Below are 25,484 nucleotides of genomic sequence, written 5' to 3' on the forward strand. Positions count from 1 at the left end.
AAAATGGCAGGTTCCGATAAATAAGATCGATGTTTGAGTCAATATCCGCATTAAAACAAAATTGGGAACAAAACTGAAATTTTTGTAATAATTTATTGTTAATTGTTTACAGTTGTAATCGTTCCAAAAATACAATTCCAAGATTTTCCGGTTTGCGAAAACAACCTCTAGACTCGATTGTGCGCTAATCCCTCTTGATTTACTTTGTTATTGTTACATTTTTCCCTTATCTGTATCCTTTGTAGTACTTGTAACATTTGTAGGCATCGTAACCGTGGATAGCCCCAACCAAACCACCAATCATCTGCAAAACAATTCATTAATTCGAAATTCCAGTTATGGCATCCTTGGAAGACGCACGTTTGTGTTAATTTCATGGAAAGGTTTAACCTTCAGTGAGATAACAGTCGCACAAGCATCGATGATGAATGCTAATCGAAATCGCGATATAAATGCAACAATTATTTCTTATCTACTGTGCTTCAAATTTGACCAATTTTTATTGTCTTAATCCAAATCGGATGTTGCGACATTTTATCGATTTGGATTAGCTGTTTACTTACATAGGCGGCACTCATGGCAGGGTAGGCTTGGAAATAGGGGACGGTTACATACATCGGTTTCAAAAACATGTTAACAATGTAACCCAAGTACGAGCAAGTTGAGAGGTAACTAAAACAGGCCGTGGCATTAAAAACCGTTTCCTGAAACAAAGTGTTACTATTTTTGCCGCAAAATCGGTAAAACTTACAAATAACGACTGTCTGACTAAACTGCACGTTTTTTCCGAAATCACGTAGCAAAATAACAGGAGGGTTGTGGTCATAATGCACCAAGCGACTGCTGTTAGAAATGACTGATAAGAGGGGCCCATTGTCCCTGAGAAATCTAGTCCATAGTTAAGGGCCAAACTTTGGCAGAAAGACCCCAAAAACTAACCCAAATGAATGATTATTTCGTCACTTGTAACATTTCTTACCAATTCGAGGATTTTCAACACTCCCGGTTCGCTCCTCAAAAATTGTAAATTCAAGCAAGTGCAGCAGTTGCAACAGCAACAGTTTATTCCCCGGGATTTTGCACTCGGACGCACTGTAATTACCGTGGGACCTCTTGATGGTATCATTTTGTAATTATTTGAGAAAAAATTGTAATAGTGAAAGTGACGAGACAACGTCGCGGTGTATTTTAAAGTCGGGAAGAGCAACGCTCTCGGTGTGGGGTGAGAGGCGGTTATTTTTGGGTTTCCGGATATTTTTATAATGGTGTAAATAATACCGAAAAGGAAATAGTTGTCTGGCTCAACAATTTTCTGCATTTCTTATCACTTGGTTTAAAAAAATTGTGATGGATGTTTCATTGTTTGACAAAATTAATATTTAACGGTAATTGATTGTTATGAAGGACCGGAAATGGGGAAATGATAGCGACTGTTCGTATTTTTGATCTTTGTAGCCGGATATTTCATATTAAAAATTTTTTACTAATGCGATTATTTTTTTTTCTTCTGATAAGACGTCTCTTATGTTTATTTTCAATAAAGCTAGTAATTAAACTAGACTAAACAATAAATGTATTTTAAATAAATTTATAAATAGAGCCAGAATACCAGTGCCCCAGTTCTGAAATATAAACATTATAATATGGTCTGTATACTTTAATGTTCAGTTAAAATTTTTCACAGAACAATTTCTATTGATAAATTACAATAATTAACTATCCTTCTTACCGTGATGGTTATGCAACTATACAAACCATGCTTAAATGACTCAAGGCAATGTTTTTTGCCTTAATATCCTTAGAATAAAAGAATAATAATAAGACTATTTTAATTACAAGCAACCACGTTCTAATTTATGCAACCAACAATACACTACACTTCTAATTTTCTACCTTTAATTCTCACAATAACTATTATAATCAATTAATTAATCATATCAAAGGTTTAATTTTTTTCATTAGTTAAAGTCAAGTAAGCTGTCACGATTTTTTAATTTTTGTTTCAAAATATTCATCGAAGCCTTTATTTTCAAATGCCGATTTCAACGAAACAATAAACAAAACGACGTCGATTTGAAAAAACATTTTTCAAAGGCAGTTACGTTTAAACAAGCGGAGCTTGGAGAAAAAAATCTGACATCAACGTAATCAGCGCGTCAGAATCTATGAAATCTTTAAACCAAAATAATACACCCAAAAACACCAATTTTTTATGGTCTTGTATTGTGAATGTGTTCGAGGATTTTCTTTGTTTTTATTGCAAAATTGAGAGACAAAATTTAAATGTTTTGAGCTATAAGTACCGTATAAAATGGTCCGGGAAGTCGATTGATGTCGAGAAAACCGCAAAATTTGAAATGGTTTTTATATTTTCATGTGTCTATGTTTGCTTGTGATTCAACTTCGAAAAAAATCAAGTTTTAGAAAAAAAAGTAGGACACCTTATTTTTTGTGTGATTCTCCTCCCTAGGTGTATAAAGACCAAAGCGACCAAAAAGGATAAACTGAAAGCACTTACTGGTTTAGAAACCTAAAAACCGCAGATCTCTTAATATTCATACATAAACCAGCCGAAGATTTTCTATATTTTTACGTTTACGTTTTAATTATTTTGAATTAAAAAAAATTTTTTGCAAAAATTCGGCAGCTATACAGGGTGTCCGTTTTTTTAACTCCACCATGGGGATCTCAGTTATTATAAGAGATACGAGGTTTGTTAAATTAGGGCAAAGTTGTGCATTTTTATGCTGCACAATTATCTGAAAGAAAATTTGATGTCATTTTTAGTTTTTGAATTATTCACAAAAATAAAAAAATTGTATTTTTTGTTTTAATTTTTTTAGAAAAAAACAAAAGAACTAGACGTTTCTAAGGCACTTTTTTTACAAGTACCTAATCTAAATCTGTCATAGGCTTTTTCATGGCGTTCTTGATGTTAGAGTTACAACACTCAACTTTGGTTTTTCTTATGGACGCCATATTTGATACTTGTTTTTTTTTAAGTCTTTTTGTTCCTGGTTACAATGATGTCACACGATATAATCGAGTCTTACATGCTAAGAAAAAATAGAGCTTTGTAAATAAACGTCAAAAATTTTGTTTAACAAACTAAATTTTCACAGTTCTATTAAATATGAGAGCAGAATTTTTATAACTTTGTTTTATTCTGTTTTGCGAAGAATAAAATTCTAGTTTATCATGTCTTTTAGTTTTGGTGGAAATGGAAACCTTCAAATCTAGTTTGTTTAAAAACAAAATTGTTGAAATTTTTTCCGAAACACTCTTTGCAACGATGCTTTTTTCTCCATTTTGATCAGCATGTGAGATTCGATCATATCATGTGATACATCATTGTAATCAAAAAGGAAAACACTTTTCAAAAAACAAGTATCAAATATGGCGTCCATAAGAAAAACCAAAGTTGAATGTTGTAACTCTGTCATCAAGAACGTTTTCGAAAATACGATATTTCTTGTAAAAAGAACGTTTTAGTTAAAGACGTCTAGTTCTTTTGGTTTTCGCTTGAAAAAATAAAAACGAAAATTAAAAATTTCCGTTTTTTTCAATTAATTCAAAAAGTGTAAATGCCACTTTAAATTTTCTTGCAGATAATTGTTTAGCATAAAAATGCGTAACTTTGCGATAATTTAACCAACCTCGTATCTCTTGTAATAACTGAGATCTCCATGGTGGAGCTCGAAAAATGGACACCCTGTACAGAGTGAATCAATAGTGGGTTACATCTGATTTTTTTAATATTAATAATTAATAACAGATGCCAGCTGACTAGATCGGCAATCGTTAAAATATTTAAAATTAATCAATAATCCACGATTACATTGTTTTGGGTAGCGTCAAGTTTGTCTCGACAGTTTTGCTAAAATTTCACTGTGGACTATAATAATTTAAAAGATAAAAAACCAGTGTTGATTGATTTATTGTTTTTAAAAATCAAACGAAGTATGCAAGTGATAAGTGCAATTAGTATTTTTGGTTGCATCTGAACTAACCCACTGTTGACTCACCTTGTGACGCATCTTTTTTGCCAGAATTGTAAATAAAGCTCGCACAATCCTTTATATAATTTTATTTTTAAATAGTTGTACAATCACAAATATCCTATACAAAAATTAAATAGAACTCCAGTACATTCAACACTTATAAAATTCTAAATATCTCCATAAAATATGTATAAACGTTCACAATAAACCTATTACAAAAGTGCTAAGGCATACAATTTTAGGCACATTAATAGACATCAATGGCAGCTTACAACCTTGTCAGATGAATATTTCCTACTCCTGTTACATCTGACAAGAAATGCTTAGTAGAGAGCTCTGTATACAATATCCTTACAACTATTGTTTACAAACGTTAGTCTCTAATCCTAGTAGCAAGTGACTTCAAGGGTTCGTCCTAGAAATGTAAGACACCCCTCACACAATAAATAAATACTGATACTACACTATTAAATTATTGCTCTTTGCCTTGCGTTTTAAGTGGCTCAAAAAATAATCCTAAATACTGGCAATAAATTACATAAACATTTAAAGCTAACGTAGATGTGGTGCAACGAACCATGAAAAACAATCAACTTCAACAACTTACAACCCCCTGTAGCTCCTCAGGGCAAACACCGTGCTCAGCAAATACAACGCCGAGAGCACAAGCCCGATAATCTACAACCAGCAAATTAAAAACTCACACCCACGAACCACTTACTTACCGCAGCTGCAAAATACGGCTCGTAGTCGCGCCCGTAGCTGCTTTTCCAGTGATTTACTTCAATGATGAACGTCAGACTGGCAGCGAGATAGAGCACAAAGGCGAAACCGTGGTAAACCACTTCCTGCAACAGCGATAAGATCGCGCCAAATGCAAAATCCGACTCACATAGATGGTCTTGGAAATGATCGACGCCGTCGAAATGGAGATCAGGCACGAGAGCAGCAGCAGGAATGTCCCGACCAGGAACGTGACCGCCATCAGCAGGAAGAAGGTCTTGGGGGCCTGGCTCACGTGCAGGTAGTCGGGGTAGTAGAAGCTGACCAGGCCCACGACCACGATCCCCAGGAGCTGAAAATTTGAGTGAGTCAGTGATTGTCCTTCGGCGCGCTTTCTCCAGCGACCTAGGCCGCTTTTACCATATGGGCATCTGAATGCATAATGAAAACAGTTTTGTTTTTCTGCGCCGTCTGACGTCAAAACCTATTTTCGGCGGCGGTTTCTACTCACCATTTGCAATAGTTTCAAAATTCCAGGCCATGTTTTCAAATATCCCGTATTTATGATGATTGCGGAGGTCGTTGTGGTGGTTGTGGTCCTTGTAACCGTGACCGTGTGCGACATTTTCGCTAGTCCTGGAAGATTCGCTCGATTAGTGAAACCCGATACCGCTTCGGCTTACCCTCTCAAGAGTTATTTATAAGACTGGTTATTCCTGCGATAAATAGGTTATCGGCAAGTTTGTTTATTTGCGCTCGCTGACAAATAAATCGAATATTTTGAAACCGTTTTACGACTAATAAAAGTCCCACTGCGTTAATTAGCGCCGTCCCGGCCAACCGATAAACCAATTAACAATTCATACAAATAAATAATTAAATCCACGATCGTACGTTAGGCGCGTCCACTATTACTCACCGGGCACGGATCAATATTTGCGCGTTTTCACACAAAGATAGTGTTAACACTTATCAATGCGCGACTGAGTTTTATTTTTAATGAGTGACTTACCTGTTGGAGTTTTGTTTATGGTAAGGTGGGTGTAACCGACCGATCGAACTAACGAAAGCCCACGAATGTCTGGAAACAAACTGAATTCTGGTCGTAGCACCAACGCCGATCCATTTTCATTGCTCGCCTACGAAGTGGGATCGGCCGATGGGATTTATTTCGGTTATTATTGGGAAATTTTTATCGAAAAATTGGAGCATAATTAAAATTTGGTGGATGCGCAGGGTTAATTTAAACCACCGAAGAAATCGTTGGCGTTTAGTTGGCGCACGGTGTGCAAATATTGAATTTGTCGCTTTTCTCATACATTGTCGTGTGTTTATTCATGGTTATTATTAGACGTCCCGTTTCTGAAAATTTTTCAACGGTGATTGTTAGCCTTTAATCGAGTGAGATAACACCTGTGATGTCATTCTTGTAAGGCTAAATATGTCGAATGGTGTAAGAATTTCAATGTCGTCATTGGTCGGCAAATTATTACTTTATTGTTGGCGGCAATAAATAATTTTCATTTAGTTTTCTTCAAGTGCATTCTGTGGGTGAGCTATGAAGGATAATGAAACGCCTCAATGAAAGTTTATTCGAGGATTTGTGTTTTACTGGTCATATACACTTATTTTGCTTGTTACACCATGTTAGCCAGCATGTTACTCTGCTAAAAGTATTTTTACTGTATCTTAAAAATTATTAATTATTAATCAGTAATCACACAGAAATTAGCATTTGCTATTAATATTAAATACTTTACTTTTCTTCAGTACGTGTAAATTTTCTCAGAACATTTGTATAATCCTTGTAATAATTATTATTATTAATTAATTTTAATGATGTTTTTAAACAAATAATACTCGAATGTTGTTTTTTACGTAAAATAAATAAAACAAATTGTCGTTATTCTATCGTAATCAATTCGTAGTTAATTTTAATGACAACTTAACTAGTAATTAATTCATTCGGTGCAGAATATTTCTACGATCCTTATAATAATTTATTATTATTATTAATTAATTTTAATGATATTTTTAAATAAACATTTCTGGAATGTTGTTTTGTACGTCAAATTTGTAAAAAAGTGTTATCCTAATGTAATTAATTCGTAGTTAATTTGAATGAGAACTTATCATTAGTAATTAATTAGCTCGGTATTAATTAATTAATTAATAATTAATTAAAATGTCATTATAATTACAAGTAAGTACAATTTATCTCAAGTCAGTTTGTACCTCTCCTTTTAAATAGTTGTAACCGAGTTTAAACGGGTTAAAAACAATAAAAACTCGACTGATTTATTTTTGCATAAAAAAAAATTTACGTACAAATCGTATAAAAAAATACAGTAACTTTCTGAAAATGTCATTAGAAATGGTAAAATAGTAGTAGGATATAAAATGTTACTTCTAGACTAGGGCATGTGGCGTCTTAAAAATCAAGGTTGAATCTTACAAAGCATTAATTTTTATGCACCCTAAAAGTACGCAAATATATATAGACCACCAAAAATTGGGCACACGAAAAAAAACATTAAAAATCATCCAAAAAGTATCTCAAGAGCACTCTAAAAAAACTTACAATATACCAATTGGCGCAAGCAAAAAAAAGAGAAAAACAACACCAAACCAAAAAGGTATAAATTAGACAGAAAAAATTAATCTTCTTCCAAAAGTGAACAACCAAAAAATACTCGAAAATCAGTAGACCACCAGAAAATGGACACATGCGAAAATTGTTGAAAATCATCCAAAATCAAACATAATTACATTAAAAGCACAAAAAAAAAATACTTTCAGCATTCCTGGAGAAAGCCAACTGGCACACGCCGGTCGGAATGGCGACCGGTAATAATATTAAACAAATAAAAGCTCTTGTTTTTAAATTCCTCAAAATGGCTTTTTTGTTTCTGGGCCAGGATAATAATTGGTAATATTTAAAAAAAACAGACCGTATAAAAAACCAAAGTTCTTATTCAATCCTCGGTTTGCAACACTCCAATATTTACAGAGTTATTGCCATAGACACTTAAAAAAACGCGAATTTTTGAAAGTTGGATTTAAACATGCTGCTGCGTGCTTGAAATAGGCGAAATAGATAAAAGTAATAAAAAAAGTATTTTTTTCAACGATTTCATATTAAGTAATAGTTAATATTATAATTATAGGTAAAGTATGAAATTATAGAAAAATTCTGGAAAAATTTGTGGGCATAGAAAAAACTATTTAGTATCAAACGCTGCTTTATGTACGGCTTATTATGTTAGTAAAAATATACTTTTAGCATACTCTCCCTGTATATATTTTAAAATTTGTAATCTTATCGAGTCATCTTTATTTATTTTAACACTTACCATTAATTGTATTTTTATTTATTAAATTTTAAATCTATTATACATATTGTTTCATCTGGGATTCTCTTATCAATAAATAAAAATTACCTTTTAGTAATAAAATGTAATTATTTCAGTTTCATACGCTCATTGGTTGATTCACCGTATTTTGAAAATCTTGTTTTATGTTTGAAAGTTGTATAGTAGGTAGTACAATAGCAATTTTTTTTATTTCTAGAAGCGATAAAGTTAATATAATACATTTTATCAAAACGTTTACAATTAGTTGCCATCCCTGTCTTCCTTTAAGTAATGATTTCTTAGACAGAATTTGTTTATCAAATACTAACTTGACAAAAATATATTCAGCGAATTGGAAAATTATTACTGACCATTAGAATACTTTTACTTATTTATATTTTTTTACAAAATTTATAGAATCTTAAAATTATGTTCAGGGTGTTTTAGAAACACAAACTTATGTTTTTTTAAACAAAACACCTTATATTTTTGCCATCGTAGAATATAGCTTTCCACAGTGACAATTTTTTTTTTGAGGCTAGCGACATCTGTTTAATATTTTTTTACAAAACAACATTTAAACATCATTTCTTTCAAAATGTAGATAGAAATATTAGTACTTTTTTGAAAAATATGTGACGGGGCGCAAATTCTCATATTTGTCGTAAAAATTTTAGTCGTCAGCTTTTCTTAACTTATCAAGAATCTGAAATATGAATCTGAAATTTTTTTGAATGTAACCAATAAATAATACTTTGATAATATTTTTAATTAATTGATATTTTTAATTCTGTAGTAAAAAAAGTCTAGTGATTAATTATTTCACTTTGCCCGTAATTATAAGAATCTGTAGAAAAATTGTGAAAAAAGTTACATGCATAGAGGAAAAATTAAGCATTCGGTGGCAAACGATCATTTCTGTCTGTCTGATTCTGTAGATTTAGGTATTACCAACCATTTGGGTTTAAATTGCCTTTGGTGTTCCGCCGGCAGCACGCTGCTGGTTGGAAAGTTTAGGAATTTTTCTAGGAAATTTAATTCTCAACAACTTTGTTGTACCTTTAACTTTATTCACACTTTTTTTTGAAAAATATGGGACGGAGCGCAAATTCTCATATTTGTCATAAAAATTGTAATCGTCAGCTTTTCTCAGCTTATAAAAAATCTGAAATTTTCTTGAATGTAACCAATACTTTGATAATATTTTTAATTCTGTTGATTATTGGATATTAAGATTTAGTAGTTATATTAAATAACGGCATCTACTAATTCATTAATCGTTGTCATGAAGTAAAAATTACAGGCATTTGTTTCAGTAAAAATCTATAACGCGTGTACATAAATGAATTTATTCCGTGACTGCGCTCAATGTTTTCGATCAATTTAATTAACGAGTGCTTTAATTCTCATTCCAAACGCACATTTTATAAAAACAATTATTTATTTCAATCTAAAATTTACACAGTAATTGTACAATATTTAGATAAAATTTGAAAACTTAAATACGTATAAAGAACCAGCGTCTCGCACGCTGGAGCTTTACAACCTTATAAAAATTTAAGTGAATTATTATCGTGACAATTGCTGTGAAGGCACTAGAGGAAACATGTTAATACACTTAGTGTACAATAAATTACTTGATATAAAAGTGAAAGAGTAAAAATTAAAAAAGAAGTGATGAATATGACATGACTAACAACAACTAAACAGTTTTCGAATAAAAAATTCCTCTTCGTTATTACATGAACCTAAGCTAAAATGCGACCTCGACTCGTCAGTTCTTCCTTCAGTTTGTCCTGTTTCCTTTGTATTCGATGTAGAGGAGATACGTTGCGAATCCGTAAACCAGGGCGTTGAAAATGCCGAAAACCTACAACCAACAAATACTATTTTTTTAGTTATTTTTTCAAGTCTTACCCCCGCAGCTATGTTGGCGCCCCTGTGCCAGTGCGGCCCCCCGGGCCATATCGAGAGCTGGACAATAAACGCAATGACGTAAGCCCCCGTGCAGATCGCCGTGTTGACCAACTCCTGCAATGAGCTCACCGTTAACGCGCTCCTCTTGGCGCGACTATAAACAAATCTGTTCGCATTTCGCTGTTTACGTTTATTTATACACGAAATGCGACCAGAGCTGTCCTTTGATGTCCCGAAATTCGGGAAATACGCACTGTGAGTATCCAGTGGATGGGCAAGTTGAGCGCCTCCCGAATGCCCAGAAAGTAGACGAACACCCAAATCAGGGTGCCGATGAAGCTCGTCGTCGCGACGAAGAGGAAAAAATGTGTTCCTGAAAGCCATGCTGGTGACGCTAGTGACATACATAGGATACCTAATATCTGAAAAAAAAGACATAAAAGTTAATTCAAGGTTGTTGATAAATAATACCTATAAATAACCGAAGTCGCTGCAAAAACGCATTTGAACGTAGGTACGTGGATTTAATTGCATACGTGCATTTTTCCACCTACTAATATGGAAACTATCAATGTAAGGGCTTGGAGCGGAAGTAGTGATAGTGGCGATAAATTAATAATTCGGAACAGCAATGGCACAACTTTCCACAAAATAATGTGTGAAATAGCACATTTGGAACAGCTAATTACATATAAATGAGGCAATTTCATGACCGATCGATGATGTAAGGCATGATTGTATCAATATTTTGTACACTTCCACTTTTATGAATATTTGCCATTATTTACTGTAAATTTATTCAAGGTCATGGGCTTGTAGCTGTAAATCTGATACCTGCATTAAAAATAACATTATAGTAGTTTTTACATTTTTATTCCTTTCTATCGTCATTTCAAATGAAGTGATGGCATTTAGCTAAAGTTGTTCACAATTCTCTTCATAATTATAAAATCAAAAACAGAAACAGGAAAAAACATTAACAACAAAACTGTTGTCGTTGCATACAAATATTTTTTTCCAGCTGGGTGTCACCAGTTATCACTGTAATCTAGTGTGTGATCTGTCAACAGCGTCAGCAGCGTCAAGCCCGAATAAGTAACAAAATTAACAAAAAAGTTTGAACAAATTTTGATAAGTTAAACTAAACAAAAACAAAAGTAAAAAAATCTATTATACTCGTTTTATAAGACTTATTTATAGCACTCATTCTGTTGAAGTACTCCTTCGTCGTGCTCCAAAACCATTCGTGCCACAATAGAACGTATAACAATATACTATTTTTACAGTTACACAAATTAGTCCTCAAATGTAACAGAACGAATCAAGATGGTTTTTTTTCTTTCCATGTGATTTCTATTTTTCCTTGTTTTTTGCCAGAACAGTAACAAAGCGCTCAAAAGTTTTTTTTGAGAACCAAAATTTATAGGAAATTTATTCAAGGTCATGGGCTTGTAGCTGTAAATTTGATACCTGCATTAAAAATAACTAGTAGTTTTACATTTTTATTCCCCACCATCGTCATCTTTAATGAAGTGCTGTCATTTAGTTAAAATTGTTTATTATTTTCTTCATTATTATAAAATTAAAAACAGAAAACAGGAAAAAACGATAACAAGAAAACTGTTGTCGAAGCATACAAATATTTAATTTTTTTCCAGCTGGGTGTCACCAGTTATCACTGTAATCTAGTGTGTGATCTGTCAACAGCGTCAGCAGCGTCAAGCCCGAATAAGTGACAAAATTAAGAGGAAATAGTTTGAACATTTTGATAAGTTAAACTGAACATAAACAAAAAGTAGAAAAAATAGTATATTACAGTCGTTTTATGTAGCACTCATTCTATTGAAGCACTCCTTCGTCGTGCTCCAAAACCATTCGTGCCACAATAGAACGTATAATAATATACTATTTTTACAGTTACACAAATTACTCCTCAAATGTAGCAGAACGAATCAAGATGTTTTTTTTTCTTTCCATGTGATTTCTATTTTTCTATGTTTTTTGCCAGAACAGTAACAAAGCGCTCAAAATTTTTTTTTGAGAACCAAAATTTATTGGAAATTTATTCAAGGTCATGGGCTTGTAGCTGTAAATCTGATACCTGCATTAAAAATAACTAGTAGTTTTACATTTTTATTCCCCACCATCGTCATCTTTAATGAAGTGCTGTCATTTAGTTAAAATTGTTCATTATTTTCTTTATTATTATAAAATTAAAAACAGAAAACAGGAAAAAACGATAACAAGAAAACTGTTGTCGAGGCATACAAATATTTAATTTTTTTCCAGCTGGGTGTCACCAGTTATCACTGTAATCTAGTGTGTGATCTGTCAACAGCGTCAGCAGCGTCAAGCCCGAATAAGTGTCAAAATTAAGAGGTTTGAACATTTTAATAAGTTAAACTAAACATAAACAAAAAGTAGAAAAAATAGTATATTACAGTCGTTTTATGTAGCACTCATTCTATTGAAGCACTCCTTCGTCGTGCTCCAAAACCATTCGTGCCACAATAGAACGTATAATAATATACTATTTTTACAGTTACACAAATTAGTCCTCAAATGTAGTAGAACGAATCAAGATGTTTTTTTTTCTTTCCATGTGATTTCTATTTTTGTGATGTTTTTTGCCAAAACAGTAACAGAGCGCTCAAAAAATTTTTGACAACCAAAATTTATTGTAAATTTATTCGAGGTCATGAGCTTGTAGCTGTAAATCTGATACCTGCATTAAAAATATCTAGTATTTTTACATTTTTATTCCCCACCATCGTTATCTCTAATAAAGTGCTGTCATTTAGCTAAAATTGTTCACTATTCTCTTCATTATTATTTAAAATTAAAAAAGAAAATAAAAGAAAAAACGATAACAGGAAAACTGTTGTCGTTGCATACAAATATTTCATGTTTTTTTTTCCAAAATCCGGAACGAAATGGATCGGTTGGGAACAGAATGAATTTTAATTTCCAAAATCATAAACTTTTAAGGAAAGATATGCTAGTTTTGTAATTTGAGATATTTTATTGAATAATTAATAATTGACAGGAACTTGTAAACGGGCTCTAGCTATGTGGACTTGTTTCTACCTTACAGGCGATTTTCTTCATAGTTGGAGTCACAAGAAGTAAGAATGAAAGTTATAAATCAGCTTTACAACGGAAATTGTAACACTAATTGTCGTGTCAAGTTATATGAAATATCTTTACAACTTCATAATCGTATTTATTTCAAGTTCAGTTTAAGAAACTGTTACAGCCACCACTGATCGAAAGTAAAAAGTAATAATTATGGCACACATCATAATTTTATATTGATCGAAAACTGTAAAATTTTAACTTAATTATAGATCTGGCTAAGTAGTATGACTAGCTAGTACCCGTAGATACTGCTATTTAGAACCGTTATACAATCAATTAAGATCAGTTAGAAACTTAGAAGGCCATTTGTCTTTATCGATGGAATTAATTTTCTCTCTTGTTCGTTTTTTTCTTCTAACAAACGCAAGACCAGTTTATTTCTCGTATTGTCAACAAGACTCCACCATTGTATTGAACATAATTCAAGTTGCTTTATCTAATCTTACTTTTACTATCATTGTAACACTTTTCTTTTCCAACAAACCAACTAAAATAAATTTGCCCAATTTTACAATTAATTCACCAAAACGCAGCCATTTGGCAATGAACATTTTCGTATTAATAATAATAATTCTCCTCGGTTTTATTTATAAAATTTCAAGTGGCGACAGTTTGGCAAGCTAATTGGATGGAACGGTTTGGGTCCGGGTTCACATGTCCCAAATAAAAATTTCATAATCGGAGATTCTCACACAATGGGAATTTTCGATCTGCATTATTGAAGCTTTGAAAAGTGAATCGCTTTGATGTTTTCTACAGAGGTACGAAATTGGATGATTACTGTTATATAGTACAGTGATTCATTTCTTTCACTTTAAATATTAAAAAAAAAAATTAACAATTTTTGACCGTCTATAATAATAGTGCGTTATTTGAACATCGTTTTTTTTTATTAGATAGCTACCACTCGATTTTTTAACAAAGTGGCCTGTGATTTTGAAATTAAGTTGATAATATAATAATAATTATAATAATAATAATAAATAAATAAATAATAATAATTTGAAATTTATTGTCTAAACTCTAAGAGAAACATAAAAAGTGTATTCTTCTTCAACTTTTCTGATTTCAAATATGACGACAGGTCAGGTCAGGTCAGAAATTTTGTACTGTTTAGAAAAATTATTTTTTAGTTAAACAAATTAGTCCCCAAATGTAGCAGAACGAATCAAGATGGTTTTTGCAAGTCCTTTATATGTGATTTTTATTTTTTTGATGTTTTTCTCTAAAACATTAACAGAGCTCTCAAAAAAATTTTTGACAACCAAAATTTGCAAAATATGTCAAAACTGGCTTCTCTTATAGTTTTAATAAACTAAGAAAAAGTAAACGTTTAAAGAAAGTTATACAGCCTGTTCTATCTAAACCTCACATTAGGAGTATTGAAAGTTCTAATACAAATATTTGTTTGAAAGTTAATACTCAGCCAATAGTCCGTTAATTTCTGTTCAATGAAAATTTTTTCACTGGTTATACCGGAAGTCGTTATCAACTATTTTATTTTAAATGAAAAGCTATATTTTTTAATGGGTTTTTGGATTAGTTGAGTTATTTTAACGCCGTTTTTATCAGCTTTTTTACACCTAAGTTTAACCGTTTTCGAGATATTTAAGATTTTTTGAAAATTTTTGGACTTGCACCTGTCACTCAAAAAAATCGGTAACTCGCTTAATTTTAAAGATTTTCAAATTATATTTGGAGAGTTAAAAAAGAAGGTCTATATCTGTTCTTCAGTGTGTTCAAAATTGAAAATGAAGTTAATAAACCCAAAAATTTTAAAGTTAAGTATAGACACTTTCAAGTACCTATAACTTATTTTTTTCAAATGGGATGCCCAAATTTTTATTTTACTAGATGGAGGAAAATTTTTTTCTGCATCGATCTGTTTTAGTATTCCCTATTCCTATCTGAGATAATTTTCAAGTTATGTTGGTTTTTTTGAAATTGTATGAAATTTCTTACCAACCACAGCTAGTTTTGCATAGTGTGTCATAAAAATATTTCTGATTAAACTTAAACGATAAACTCAGTTCAAAATTGTGTTATCCATCCCCTAAAAACAAAATAAATTCATTGAATATTGGTTTAAAAAACTTTAATTTCTCACATTTTTTTATTCGCTTCCATGGCAAAGTATGAGAATAGACCTATGGCTAATGAATTTCTCATTCATTACAAAAAGTTATTGTAACTTGAAAACTATTAAACATAAGTATAGGGAATGCTAATACAAATCGATGCAGAATCAAATTCTCTACGATTTCATGAAATAAAACTTGTGATATTTCATTTGAAAAAATTGAGTTATGGGTGCTTAAAGTTCTGAAAACTTAACTTTAAACAATTGGGGGTTTGTTTTTTTTTAATTTGAAAACACCAAAGGAATGATCCTTTTTCAAATCAGCTAAAAAAAATTTCAAAACTTCTAAAAATGACAGAGATCGATTTTTAAACTGAGAGGTGCAAATCCAAAAAAAATTAATAAAATACCCTAAATATTTCTTAAACGGCAAAATTTTGGTATAGGGAAAGCTACCTTAAAAGAACTCTAGTAATCCAAAAACGCATTAAAAAATATAGCTTACCAATTAAAATAAGGAAGTTGATAACGACTTCCGATATAACCGGAAGTGACACCATTTTGAAAATATTTTCATTGAGTTGGACCTAAGAAATTATGGTTGTATTCAAATTTTCAGATAACTATATATCATTATAAGATCTACTAATACTCCTAATGTGGGGTTTAGACAGAACACCCTGTAAATTAATATTAAATACGAAATTTACTTAAAAAAATGTGATGTAATATATCAAAAAAATTTATCATATTCGTGAACTATAGGCCAAAAAGTATCAAATTTTACTCAAATTGTTCAAAGGACAAAAGTTGTGTTGAGTAGTGTAATTGGAACTGTCGATGTTAAAACTTAATTCTCAAGTTGTGATGTTTGAGTTACTTGACAACAAAAGACAAATAAGTAACAGTCAGTCTCATCAGGCAAAGTTGCCAACTAAATTTCAAAGTTACGTACACTTATAACAAATTTTAATTTGCATTAGAAAGGAATGAGCAATTGGATAGTTAATTGCTGAACATCAATGAAAATTCATTCACGATTATTATCTATTTCTCAATGCACCCCATCTCCACCCACACCCTCCAACGTGTGAGAGTAATTTCGTCACTAGTTGTGTGTAGTTCATCACCCAAAGCGACCTTCTAATTAATCGTATGCACCACCTACGCCTCATGTGGCTCAGTAGGTGGAAGGTAGGTTCAAATGGAGGCAGTAGTGACATAACGCAAAAAGCAAAAACAAATATGGGCATGAAGGCATGACGATAACACCGCCACACCCACACCACATGTCATCGATGAAACATCGAAACTTGGCCAAAACAAATACAGACTGTCTCGGCGAAAACCTCCAGTTAATTTGACTCGCATTTCCGCTCATTATTACAATGAAACTTCCGACTCGGTTGTATGTACTAGCGTAACGAGAGAGCCGCACCTGCAGTCCAATGGGGGTCATCCACCTTGGGACCACATCCCAGGCTGCATTTATCACAAAAACACCTGTTTCTGGTCATGAATCTGCCATCCCTCGGGCACTCCAACCACGGGTTAATTGCGAAAATTGCAAATGCCCAATGGGTCACTCGTATGGAGATGCTAAATGGTACAGTTAGCCACATATGCCTCGCGAGGTGACCAGACTCCGTGAATCCATTCAACGACTTCTTGGAGGGGTCCCGTTATTGAAATTATTAATTCTGGTCATAAAGTGACCAAGTAACCGAGAAGGTAACGGAATGGTAATGCAGTTCCGCGCCGGGTCGCCAAAAAGAGCCTTCAGAGCTCGTTTCTAACACACCACATAAAATGTTTCATGTGTTCCATGATAAAAAATTATACAGGGTGTTACGTCTAAACCCCACATTAGAAGCATTGGGAGTTCTAATAATGATAGTCATCTGAAAATTTGTATACAACTATAATCTCTTAGGTCCTGCTTAATGAAAATATTTTCAAGTTGGCGACATTTCCGGTTATATCGGAAGTCGCTATCGACTTCCTTATTTTAAGTGGGAAGCTATATTTTTTGGATTACTAAAGTTATTTTAAGATGGTTTACATAAGCTTTCCCTATACCTAAATTTAGCCGTTTACGATTTAATATTCAGGGTTTTTATTTTTTTTTTTGGATTTGCACCTTCTAATTCAAAAATCGATAACACTGCCATTTTTAAAAATTTTGAAATATTTTTTATCTCATTTGAAAGAAAAAGCCTAGATCTTCCCATTGGTGTTTTCAAATTTTTATTTCACTAAATGATAGAGAATTTAATTCTGCATCGATTTGTATTAACATTCCCTATACTTATGTTTAATAGTTTTCAAGTTACAATAACTTTTTGTTGAGATTGAGAAATTCATTAGCCATAGGTGGCCATGGAAACGAGAGAAAAAATGTGAGAAGTTAAAGTTTTTTAAACCAACATTCAATGAATTTATTTTGTTTTTACAAGACGGATAACACAATTTTGAGCAGAATTTGTCGTTTTTTTAATCAGAAATGTTTATTTGGCAAACTATGCCAAAAAAACTGTGGTTAGTAAGGAATTTCTTATACAAAGTCAAAAAAATCAACACAACTTGAAAATTATCACAGATAGGTATAGGAAATGCTAATACAGATCGGGGCAGAAAAAAATTCTCTTCCATCTAGTAAAATAAAAATTGGGACATCCCATTTGAAAAAATTAAGTTACGTGTACTTGAAGTTGTCCAAATTTAACCTTAAAATTTTTAGGTTTGTTAACTTTTTTTCCCAATTTTAAACGCACTGAAGAAAAGATATAGACCTTCTTTTTTAATTCTCCAAATATGATTTCGAAATCTTTAAAACTAAGAGAGTTCCCGATTTTTTAAGTGACAGTTGCAAATCCAAAAATTTTCAAAAAATCCCAAATATCTCAAAAACGGTTAAACTTAGGTATAGGGAAAGCTGATAAAAACTTCCTTAAAATAACCCACATAACCCAGCTATGTGAAAAACATAGCTTTCCATTTAAAATAAGAAAATTAATAGCGACTTCCGGTATAACCGCAAGTGCTGCCATCTTGAAAATATTTTCATTGAGCAGAACTTGAACGAATTATGGCTGAGTACCAACTTTCAGATAAATATCTTTAATAAAACCTTCAATACTTCCAATGAGGGGTTTAGGCTGAACAGCCTAAAGCCATATTATGGAATAAAGTTAATATTTTTTAGCAGAACATTTTATGAAAAAATCTTTGAGCTTATTTTTTGAGTGTTCTTTACATTTTTTTTATTTGAGCCACCACGGTCCGCTGTAGTATGAATTATTATGACGTCCTAGATGTTTTTTAAAGGGGTCAGTGGTAAAAAAATTATAATCGAAAAAAAACACTTATAACAAAATTGTCTTGTCAATCTTTATCCCGACACAATAGCATGAATTTTATTCTAAACTTTCGTTATAAATTTTTCAATTAGACGTGTTCTAGTTGTGTAGTTCTCAAATTAACAATCATAACTTTGTTTTTTTTATTTATTAAAATATTTTTTTTGTGGTATTCTGTGGTTAACTCGTTTTATTTTTAATTAAAATGAAGGTAGCATCACGAAGCTGCGTTTGAACCGTTTGGTCACTTATGACGGTCTTGATGTATGTAGGTATTTAAATGATAATTCAGCTTAATTAACTTCTTAATAACATGGGCAAGGTTGACTACTTATTAAATATGTACTAGTGAATAGGAATGATAACTGTTGTCAAATTGTGACGTAATGTGGAATGTGGTGGGCTCTAAACTCACATACCCACTCTAAAAACCCAATAAGTCCACACATTGCAGTCTTATTACGCATGTATGCTTTTTTTGGAAAGGCCAGTTGCACGTTCTAAATTCGCCGAATGATTACAAAATGACTAGAGAACCGAAAGATGTGTACCATCACTTATTTAAATCTCTGCTAAAATGGCTTGCAATGTAAATGAATAATTTAAAAGATTTGAAAATTTTTGCTCAACCTTACTCAACAATAACTTAATTGAAGGTGGTATAAACAAATAATTTGAAAGAGAAATTTTCCGATTGAAGAAACAATAAGTAACTAAAGCGAAAAAAAACAAAGACAAATTTCTGAAGCGTTGAGAAGCTATAGGGAAAATGTGTTCGTTATGGAACAGCTCATCTAGTGTTTTCCATTACGTCACATCCTACAAGTTTACAAAATAATGCAAAGTTCATCCATTTGGTGCAAATAGACCAGAAAACGGAGATTTCGTTTTTAAATTTCCAGTAGACTAACTGTAACCTTTTTTCACAGCACAACCACAGCTGGCAAATTTATTTGTTATAATTTACTTAATTAGAAAAAAATCAGGTAAGTTTTAATGATGTTACATTATGCAGTAAAAGAAAATATAAAATTAACAAACATTGGAAAAAATCAAAAACCAATAGAAAATATTTACGTACGCACAACTCACTAATATTTTTCTGTTGAACTAGAAATTTTCTAGTGGCTGATGTATTCTTTTAGACAAAAATCAAAATGACACTATTACAAAAATTTGGAACTGAAGACTTTTTTACAATTTTTTTGTAATAGGATTTAAACTTTGGTAAATCTGATTTTGGTCAATTTCGCTAATTGTGCTTCGTTTATGAGGCAGTAATACTTTATGGTGCCATAAATCATTTTTAACCGAAAGCTGTTAATCTTGTAAGTGATAATTTTTGCGTAATTTCTGCAACAAGACTCTCTCGTGAGATCTCCAGCGAAGAATTTTATCGAAAGCTAGCCAGCGTTTGTTTTCGTCGGCACAATTATGGAAATGTGAGCCATCGAACAAGCCCAGAAGGTCAGTAAAAGACATTGTTTTTTTCCGTGCCTATTTCCAACCACGAAGCGATTTGCTCCCATCATTAACCGTTCACATCTAGGTATTACTGCATACAAATTCTTTATTACTGATAATTATTTCAACAATGCACGACAAGGACGTCCACAGGTATGTTGTCTCCAAACGCCCATTTAAGGTGTGTTAGACGTCATTTTCAACATTAGCTCCGCTGCATAATCGACACAAAAATAGATTTTATTAGCAGCGAAAACAATTTCATCCAAAAGTGGAGAGAAAAAGCTGTCGCTTTCACGTTAGGTCATTTATGTGGGTCGTAGAAAATGGCATGTCGAAATTTTTTGATTAAATGACCTCAAAAATTTTGATTAACGCCGATCGAAAGGAAAAATAAAAGAAAAAGTTGATACACTGATTCCACATTAGCGCAATTAACTGTTACTAAAACAGGAAGCAAGGAATTTTTATTGATGTGCCGATATTGGACTACTTCTCAGCAGATGGCTCAGACAATAAAAGTTTTATTAGTTCAGCTATTTTCAAGATTTGTTTATTGAAACAGCTTACGGATATGGTGGGCCCCACATTTATCAACAGGAAGGCGCTATTGTTCGCTCCCTGCATTTTCACACCCAAATTAATATGAAAAAGATATTTATTTGGCGAAATCAAACCCGGAAATTAAGAAACCTCGAACTCGAAAAAGAAATACATTTTACTATTCATACAGGGAGCTCAAAAACTGGCGCACCAACTCAGTGGTAAACATTATTGAAAAGCAAGTATAGATTACGGGAAAAATCTTGAAAAAAATCCGAAAGTTATATTTAAAAAAAATCTGGAGCTGCATAAAAATTGCATAAAAATAAAATAGAATAAAGTATAAAAAAATATAAAAAGAAAAATTCATCAATGAGCCAATTTTGTACTATGTGGATAAGGTATATATTTCTATCCTTTAACTTATTTTTAAATTTTTTTAACTTATGACAGAGGTTTATGTCGAAAATAATTTCAAGGTTATAATTTTTGTCAAATACATGAAATGACATAATTTTACGTCAAATTTTACCAGGGACGTAGGAAACGTAGGAATTTTGGGATTACTATTTAAAAAAGAAAATAATTGAATACCTACGAATATTAATGTTCACATTTCTGAAATTTTTCGGTATTTATTTTAATATTAAATACACAACTTAAAACATACTTTAGTGCTAAAAATGCTTTTCTTTCAGTCACAATTTTTAGTTAAACATCTCGTCCCAAAAATTGGTCATCAAGAACCCTTCATATTTCCCGTCGTCTTTTTAAATTTTCCAAAAAATTATATTGAAGGTCTTCTCTTGTGAAAAACGTAACAAAATCGTGAATTCCAACAACTTTATAATTTGAAACAGAATCTAAAGTTCACGTAGATGCTAAAGGCGGCCAAGCAGCGACAGGTTCAACTTTCCTAAAAATTAGAACCAATTTTGGGTTCAAGTACCTACGTATTTTGTAAATGCATAGACAAATTCCCAAAATCTCATAGATTTTGTACATAACATTATTTAAACAATCCACTTTTCCAAATGCTTGTTAATAATAAACGTAAAACTTGACAGGAAAGGTTCAATTTCTCTCTCTCTTTCATCGATGATTACCATTTCTTAAAGTTAAGGGAAAAATGTTTACGATGAAGAGTTTAGACGTAAAAGTCTTGTACTTACAAAGAAATTTCAAAAATAATTCATTTCTATCGTTGATCAAATTCTATGCAGTCACGATTGTTAGACGACGTTACCACATATCATTTATTTAAAATTCGTTTTTTATCAGTAGATATTTTTTTACTACTTTTACCGTTATAAGGCATTTCTCTACCACATACAATTGAGTTGGTGCGCCGATTTTTGAGCACCCCTGTATACAGTGGAATCCAGTTATAACGAACTCCGAAAATGCATCAAAATCACTTCGATATATCCAAAGTTTGCTATAAGCGGTAGATAAAACAATATATATTTTTAGCAGTTATTTTTACTTTACACATGAAATAAGACGAAACATGTATCTTTTGGAAAACAGTAATATGTATACTGTGTGAATTTTATAATTGTGTAAATATTGTAAAGCTCAAGAAGAGTGAAAATAACTCAACTTGCATTAACCGAATATTCATTGTTTCTGAGATATAGTGAGTTTTAGTCGGTGAATAAATTTGGGGCCAACAAAAATTTTAAATCAATTTGGTCTCTAAACTTAGTTTTTCAAAATCTATTACACTGAGTGAAAATTAGCAAAAAAAGCAACAGAAAAATAAGTCCTTCCACAAAAAAAATATAAAATTTTGTACCGATTTTTTTTTTTGGTGATGATACAACTGAATTTCATTTCCTCAAATGTCACCGACTTTTCTTGACTTATTCATGTAAACTTTGAAAAAAAAAGTAGTCAAAAGACGCAAACTTAGTTGATATTGCGTTTTTGACGAATTTTTAAAGTGGAGGTTGGACCCTCTATATCTGAAAAACTATTAAAAGTAGTAAAAGTTCGGATAAAGGAAGTGGATTTATTTATTTTGACATTCTTTGAGCTCTACTATTATAAAATATTTGCACAACAATGAAATTTGCAGTGTAATGATATTTACAAACACACGTTTTTATCATTAAAAATTATTTTAGTTAGTAATTCAATAATCTATTCATCAGTTAACACTTCTTTTGCTGCTTTGCATTATCAAGCCCAACATATTCCTCAAAATTCGGCGAAAAGTTCGTTATAAACGTTTATAAACGGAAAATTGCGTCATATTTATATCCTAAGCGTGCTCGTTATAACCGAACTCCACTGTAAGTTTTTTCTAGTTGAGTAAAAAAAATTAATAGCGCATCTAAACGACAGGGGATTAAATATGTACAATTTGATGCTTTGATACTGTTTTTGATTTTGATTTTTTTTGTTTTTGATTTTTGAAAGGATGACACTAAGTAAATTATGTTTCCCATATGATAAAATTTCTTTATACTTTAAAAAATTTAAACATCAAAGCACAAACTGGCGTATTTCATTCTCTAGCGTTCACGCTATTAAATTGTTTTTTTTATTCAACTAGAAATATTTATTTTGCGGGGGCTACAAAATATGAGACATCCTGTATTATTCATTGTAAAATTTATTTCCCTTTTTTGTTGTTTCTTTTAAATTAAATTAACAATATTAACATGCATACACCATTATAAAAGCATAGCTTCGTATCTGTTTCAAATTGTTAGCCATGTTCAAGGTTAAAAGTGCTCTTATTGTATTGCTATTTATATTTTAATTTGAAAATAATGAAAATACAAGTCACTTGTGTAAAGAGGGTCAAGGTTACGTTGTAAATAATTGTAATCAAAATATGAGTAAACCATGGAGTAAAGTTGTAAAAATTGTTCAAGTTTTCACATTAATTTACTTTTGAATTAATTTGGTGTACAACAGGCGACAGTTGAGTTTGATAGATGCCACGTAGTTTTAGTCCCTTGTGCCAACTTTTCCTACTCTAATTTTAAATGTGTTCTATGTTCTGTTGTCATCCAAACTGTTGTGGAATCAGATTATGTCTAGAAATCTAGTGCTTCAATTCCATGTGGAGCACTCGACATTCCGTACTTTTTTCATTAATAATTAATTTATGAAAGTAGGTAATTCAGTCGGTGACAGCTTCACATTTGTTGATATTTTCCTTTATTCTTCTCCACGCCGTAACTTTCGATTGGATGAATCTATGATGACAGTCAGAAGTAGAACAATCGATGCTTCTCAAACCGGACAGCCTCTGCATTATTAATTAATTTACCTTAACGACTTTGGGCCCTATTAACCCAACTCTTGTTCATTTAAAAATGAGTTGTGCTATCGGGTTCAAGGTAATTAAACAAATCATTTTTGAATAATTGATCCGATCGATTTGACGCCAATTTTCCGTTATAACAACGTCTAAATTTACTTCTTCCGGTGTTATCCGCTTTCATTTTGGCACCGCAGTTACACAAGAGGCGCTTGGGCCGCATCCAGAAAACTATAAATAGAACAGTCCTCCATCCCAATTATTGCCTTATTATTTCACACAACAAGAATGAAACAATTAGCGGACACGTAATTTTAATTAGCACAGGAGCGTCACTATTCCTTATAGCAGGTGAAATGCTGCAGCAGATGAACTTTTCCATCCAAATATTTATAAAGTCAACAATGAGACACTTTAACGACTTTAGCTAACCTGCGGTGTGGGGCACAAGGTCGCAGTTTGAAAATTGCAGATAATTCGCTGTGCACTTGCGTTGTTTTTGCAAGTACAGTCACGAACAAAAAGAATGGTACCCCTACAACAAACAAGTTATTTTACAAACTGTGCAGCTAGTTTACACAATATAAGAAAGCCAAACGTACACATTACCCGAATCACATCGAGATAATTTGTGGCTGCGCTTTAGGGGTGTCATTCTTTTTGGTCGTGACTGTACGACTTTCACTGAGGAAAGGTGTGTGAGACGGCCACCCGAGCATTCAAATCTTGGTTTGATCGCACACTTATTTATAAATTTGATGCTTGATGCACAGATTTGGCAACTGTAAAAGTAACGGAATAGCGGAAGTGAAAAAATTTGTCGCAAAACAAAGCGCGGAAATGGTGGATCTGTGCCCGAAAAAAATGTGATCTGTACCAGTCCTCAAGTGCCCATTTATATTCGGAGTTTTTCCGTCTCGTCGGACGACTCTTGGAATTTTAAAAGCGCGTCCGAGCCGGATTTTGGAATTAAAATTAGAAATCGGGGTCGCACTTACAAGTTCGGCAATTTTGAGTAATCCGGGTGTCGTTTTGAAGTAATCCACATTGAGTTTAATCCAGGCTAGAGGTTGGTCACTGGTTTGCGGTTTGTTTGCCGCATTGTTGTTGGGTGCTTCCTGCACGTTCACTACCGTTTCTGTCATCATTAGACAGAAGAGTTTTTTTTATTTTTTCGGAAAAGTGGTAACTCGAGGGTTTTCTTTTAACACCTGTTAACACTACACGAGCACAACAATTTCTAGTTATAATAATCCAAGTTGGCGCGCGACGATCTCTCGGATTCCAGAGAGTACGCTGAAGGTGGGGCTAAAGCTCGCACGAACTGGGTCTCCGCACATGTCTCAGGTGCTCAACAGACGAGGGACAGAAATAAATCGGGGTTTGGTCTTTTCCGGCGTTTATCGGAGATTTTGGAAAAGTTGTTGGGTGGAATTTTTACGATTTTTTCTACTTTAGTGGGCCTTAAAAATTTAAAATAGCACATTGTCCGTATCATATTGCATGAGAAAAAAATCTTCGACAAAATCGTATTAACTTAACTAAACCTGAACTAAAAATATTCGTCGAACATAAATCATTTATGATTTACTTTATATGGTCATTATGTACAGGATTATCATTTATTAT

General features: G+C 32.4%; 3 protein-coding genes across 5 annotated transcripts; all 3 read right to left on the reverse strand.

Moving 5' to 3' along the window:
* Positions 1 to 76: 76 nt before the first annotated feature.
* Positions 77 to 1,278, reverse strand: sing (singles bar). The gene is made up of 4 exons (XM_967199.4): positions 980 to 1,278; positions 752 to 934; positions 564 to 704; positions 77 to 304 (listed from the first exon to the last, which is right to left on the reverse strand). Exons 1-4 carry the CDS (start codon positions 1,124 to 1,126, stop codon positions 227 to 229), a joined length of 549 nt encoding a protein of 182 aa, XP_972292.1. The 5' UTR covers positions 1,127 to 1,278; the 3' UTR covers positions 77 to 226.
* Positions 1,279 to 4,071: 2,793 nt separating this feature from the next.
* LOC659624 (uncharacterized protein) lies at positions 4,072 to 5,928 on the reverse strand. 3 transcript variants are annotated; one of them, XM_008199527.3, is made up of 5 exons: positions 5,737 to 5,928; positions 5,236 to 5,360; positions 4,894 to 5,076; positions 4,727 to 4,849; positions 4,072 to 4,679 (listed from the first exon to the last, which is right to left on the reverse strand). In XM_008199527.3, exons 2-5 carry the CDS (start codon positions 5,347 to 5,349, stop codon positions 4,605 to 4,607), a joined length of 495 nt encoding a protein of 164 aa, XP_008197749.1. In that variant the 5' UTR covers positions 5,350 to 5,360; positions 5,737 to 5,928; the 3' UTR covers positions 4,072 to 4,604. The 3 variants fall into 3 exon arrangements, with proteins under 3 accessions (XP_008197749.1, XP_008197750.1, XP_967142.1); XM_008199528.3 differs by lacking the exon at positions 5,737 to 5,928 and adding an exon at positions 5,644 to 5,734; XM_962049.3 differs by lacking the exon at positions 5,737 to 5,928 and adding an exon at positions 5,408 to 5,701.
* Positions 5,929 to 9,499: 3,571 nt separating this feature from the next.
* Positions 9,500 to 25,141, reverse strand: LOC661069 (uncharacterized protein). The gene is made up of 4 exons (XM_967257.4): positions 24,854 to 25,141; positions 10,249 to 10,416; positions 9,995 to 10,108; positions 9,500 to 9,947 (listed from the first exon to the last, which is right to left on the reverse strand). The coding sequence occupies exons 1-4, from the start codon at positions 25,001 to 25,003 to the stop codon at positions 9,864 to 9,866; spliced, it is 516 nt and encodes a 171-aa protein (XP_972350.2). The 5' UTR covers positions 25,004 to 25,141; the 3' UTR covers positions 9,500 to 9,863.
* Between the last annotated feature and the right edge of the window lie 343 nt (positions 25,142 to 25,484).

This window comes from Tribolium castaneum, chromosome 2 (genome assembly GCF_031307605.1).
Source record: "Tribolium castaneum strain GA2 chromosome 2, icTriCast1.1, whole genome shotgun sequence".
In the NCBI taxonomy this organism is placed as follows: domain Eukaryota; kingdom Metazoa; phylum Arthropoda; class Insecta; order Coleoptera; family Tenebrionidae; genus Tribolium; species Tribolium castaneum.

Excerpts from the sequence above, each read along its gene's own strand:
- LOC659624 (XM_008199527.3), bottom strand. The coding sequence starts at position 5,349 with ATGTCGCACACGGTCACGGTTACAAGGACCACAACCACCACAACGACC. Across the intron at positions 4,850-4,893 it reads TCATTTCCAAGACCATCTAT|GAAGTGGTTTACCACGGTTT; the intron begins GTGAGTCGGATT and ends TCGCTGTTGCAG. Across the intron at positions 4,680-4,726 it reads AGCCGTATTTTGCAGCTGCG|ATTATCGGGCTTGTGCTCTC; the intron begins GTAAGTAAGTGG and ends TGCTGGTTGTAG.
- sing (XM_967199.4), bottom strand. The coding sequence starts at position 1,126 with ATGATACCATCAAGAGGTCCCACGGTAATTACAGTGCGTCCGAGTGCA. Across the intron at positions 935-979 it reads TGTTGAAAATCCTCGAATTG|TTTTTGGGGTCTTTCTGCCA; the intron begins GTAAGAAATGTT and ends CATTTGGGTTAG. Across the intron at positions 305-563 it reads CTGCCATGAGTGCCGCCTAT|ATGATTGGTGGTTTGGTTGG; the intron begins GTAAGTAAACAG and ends ATTGTTTTGCAG.
- LOC661069 (XM_967257.4), bottom strand. The coding sequence starts at position 25,003 with ATGATGACAGAAACGGTAGTGAACGTGCAGGAAGCACCCAACAACAAT. Across the intron at positions 10,417-24,853 it reads TACTCAAAATTGCCGAACTT|ATATTAGGTATCCTATGTAT; the intron begins GTAAGTGCGACC and ends CTTTTTTTTCAG. Across the intron at positions 9,948-9,994 it reads GCGCCAACATAGCTGCGGGG|GTTTTCGGCATTTTCAACGC; the intron begins GTAAGACTTGAA and ends TGTTGGTTGTAG.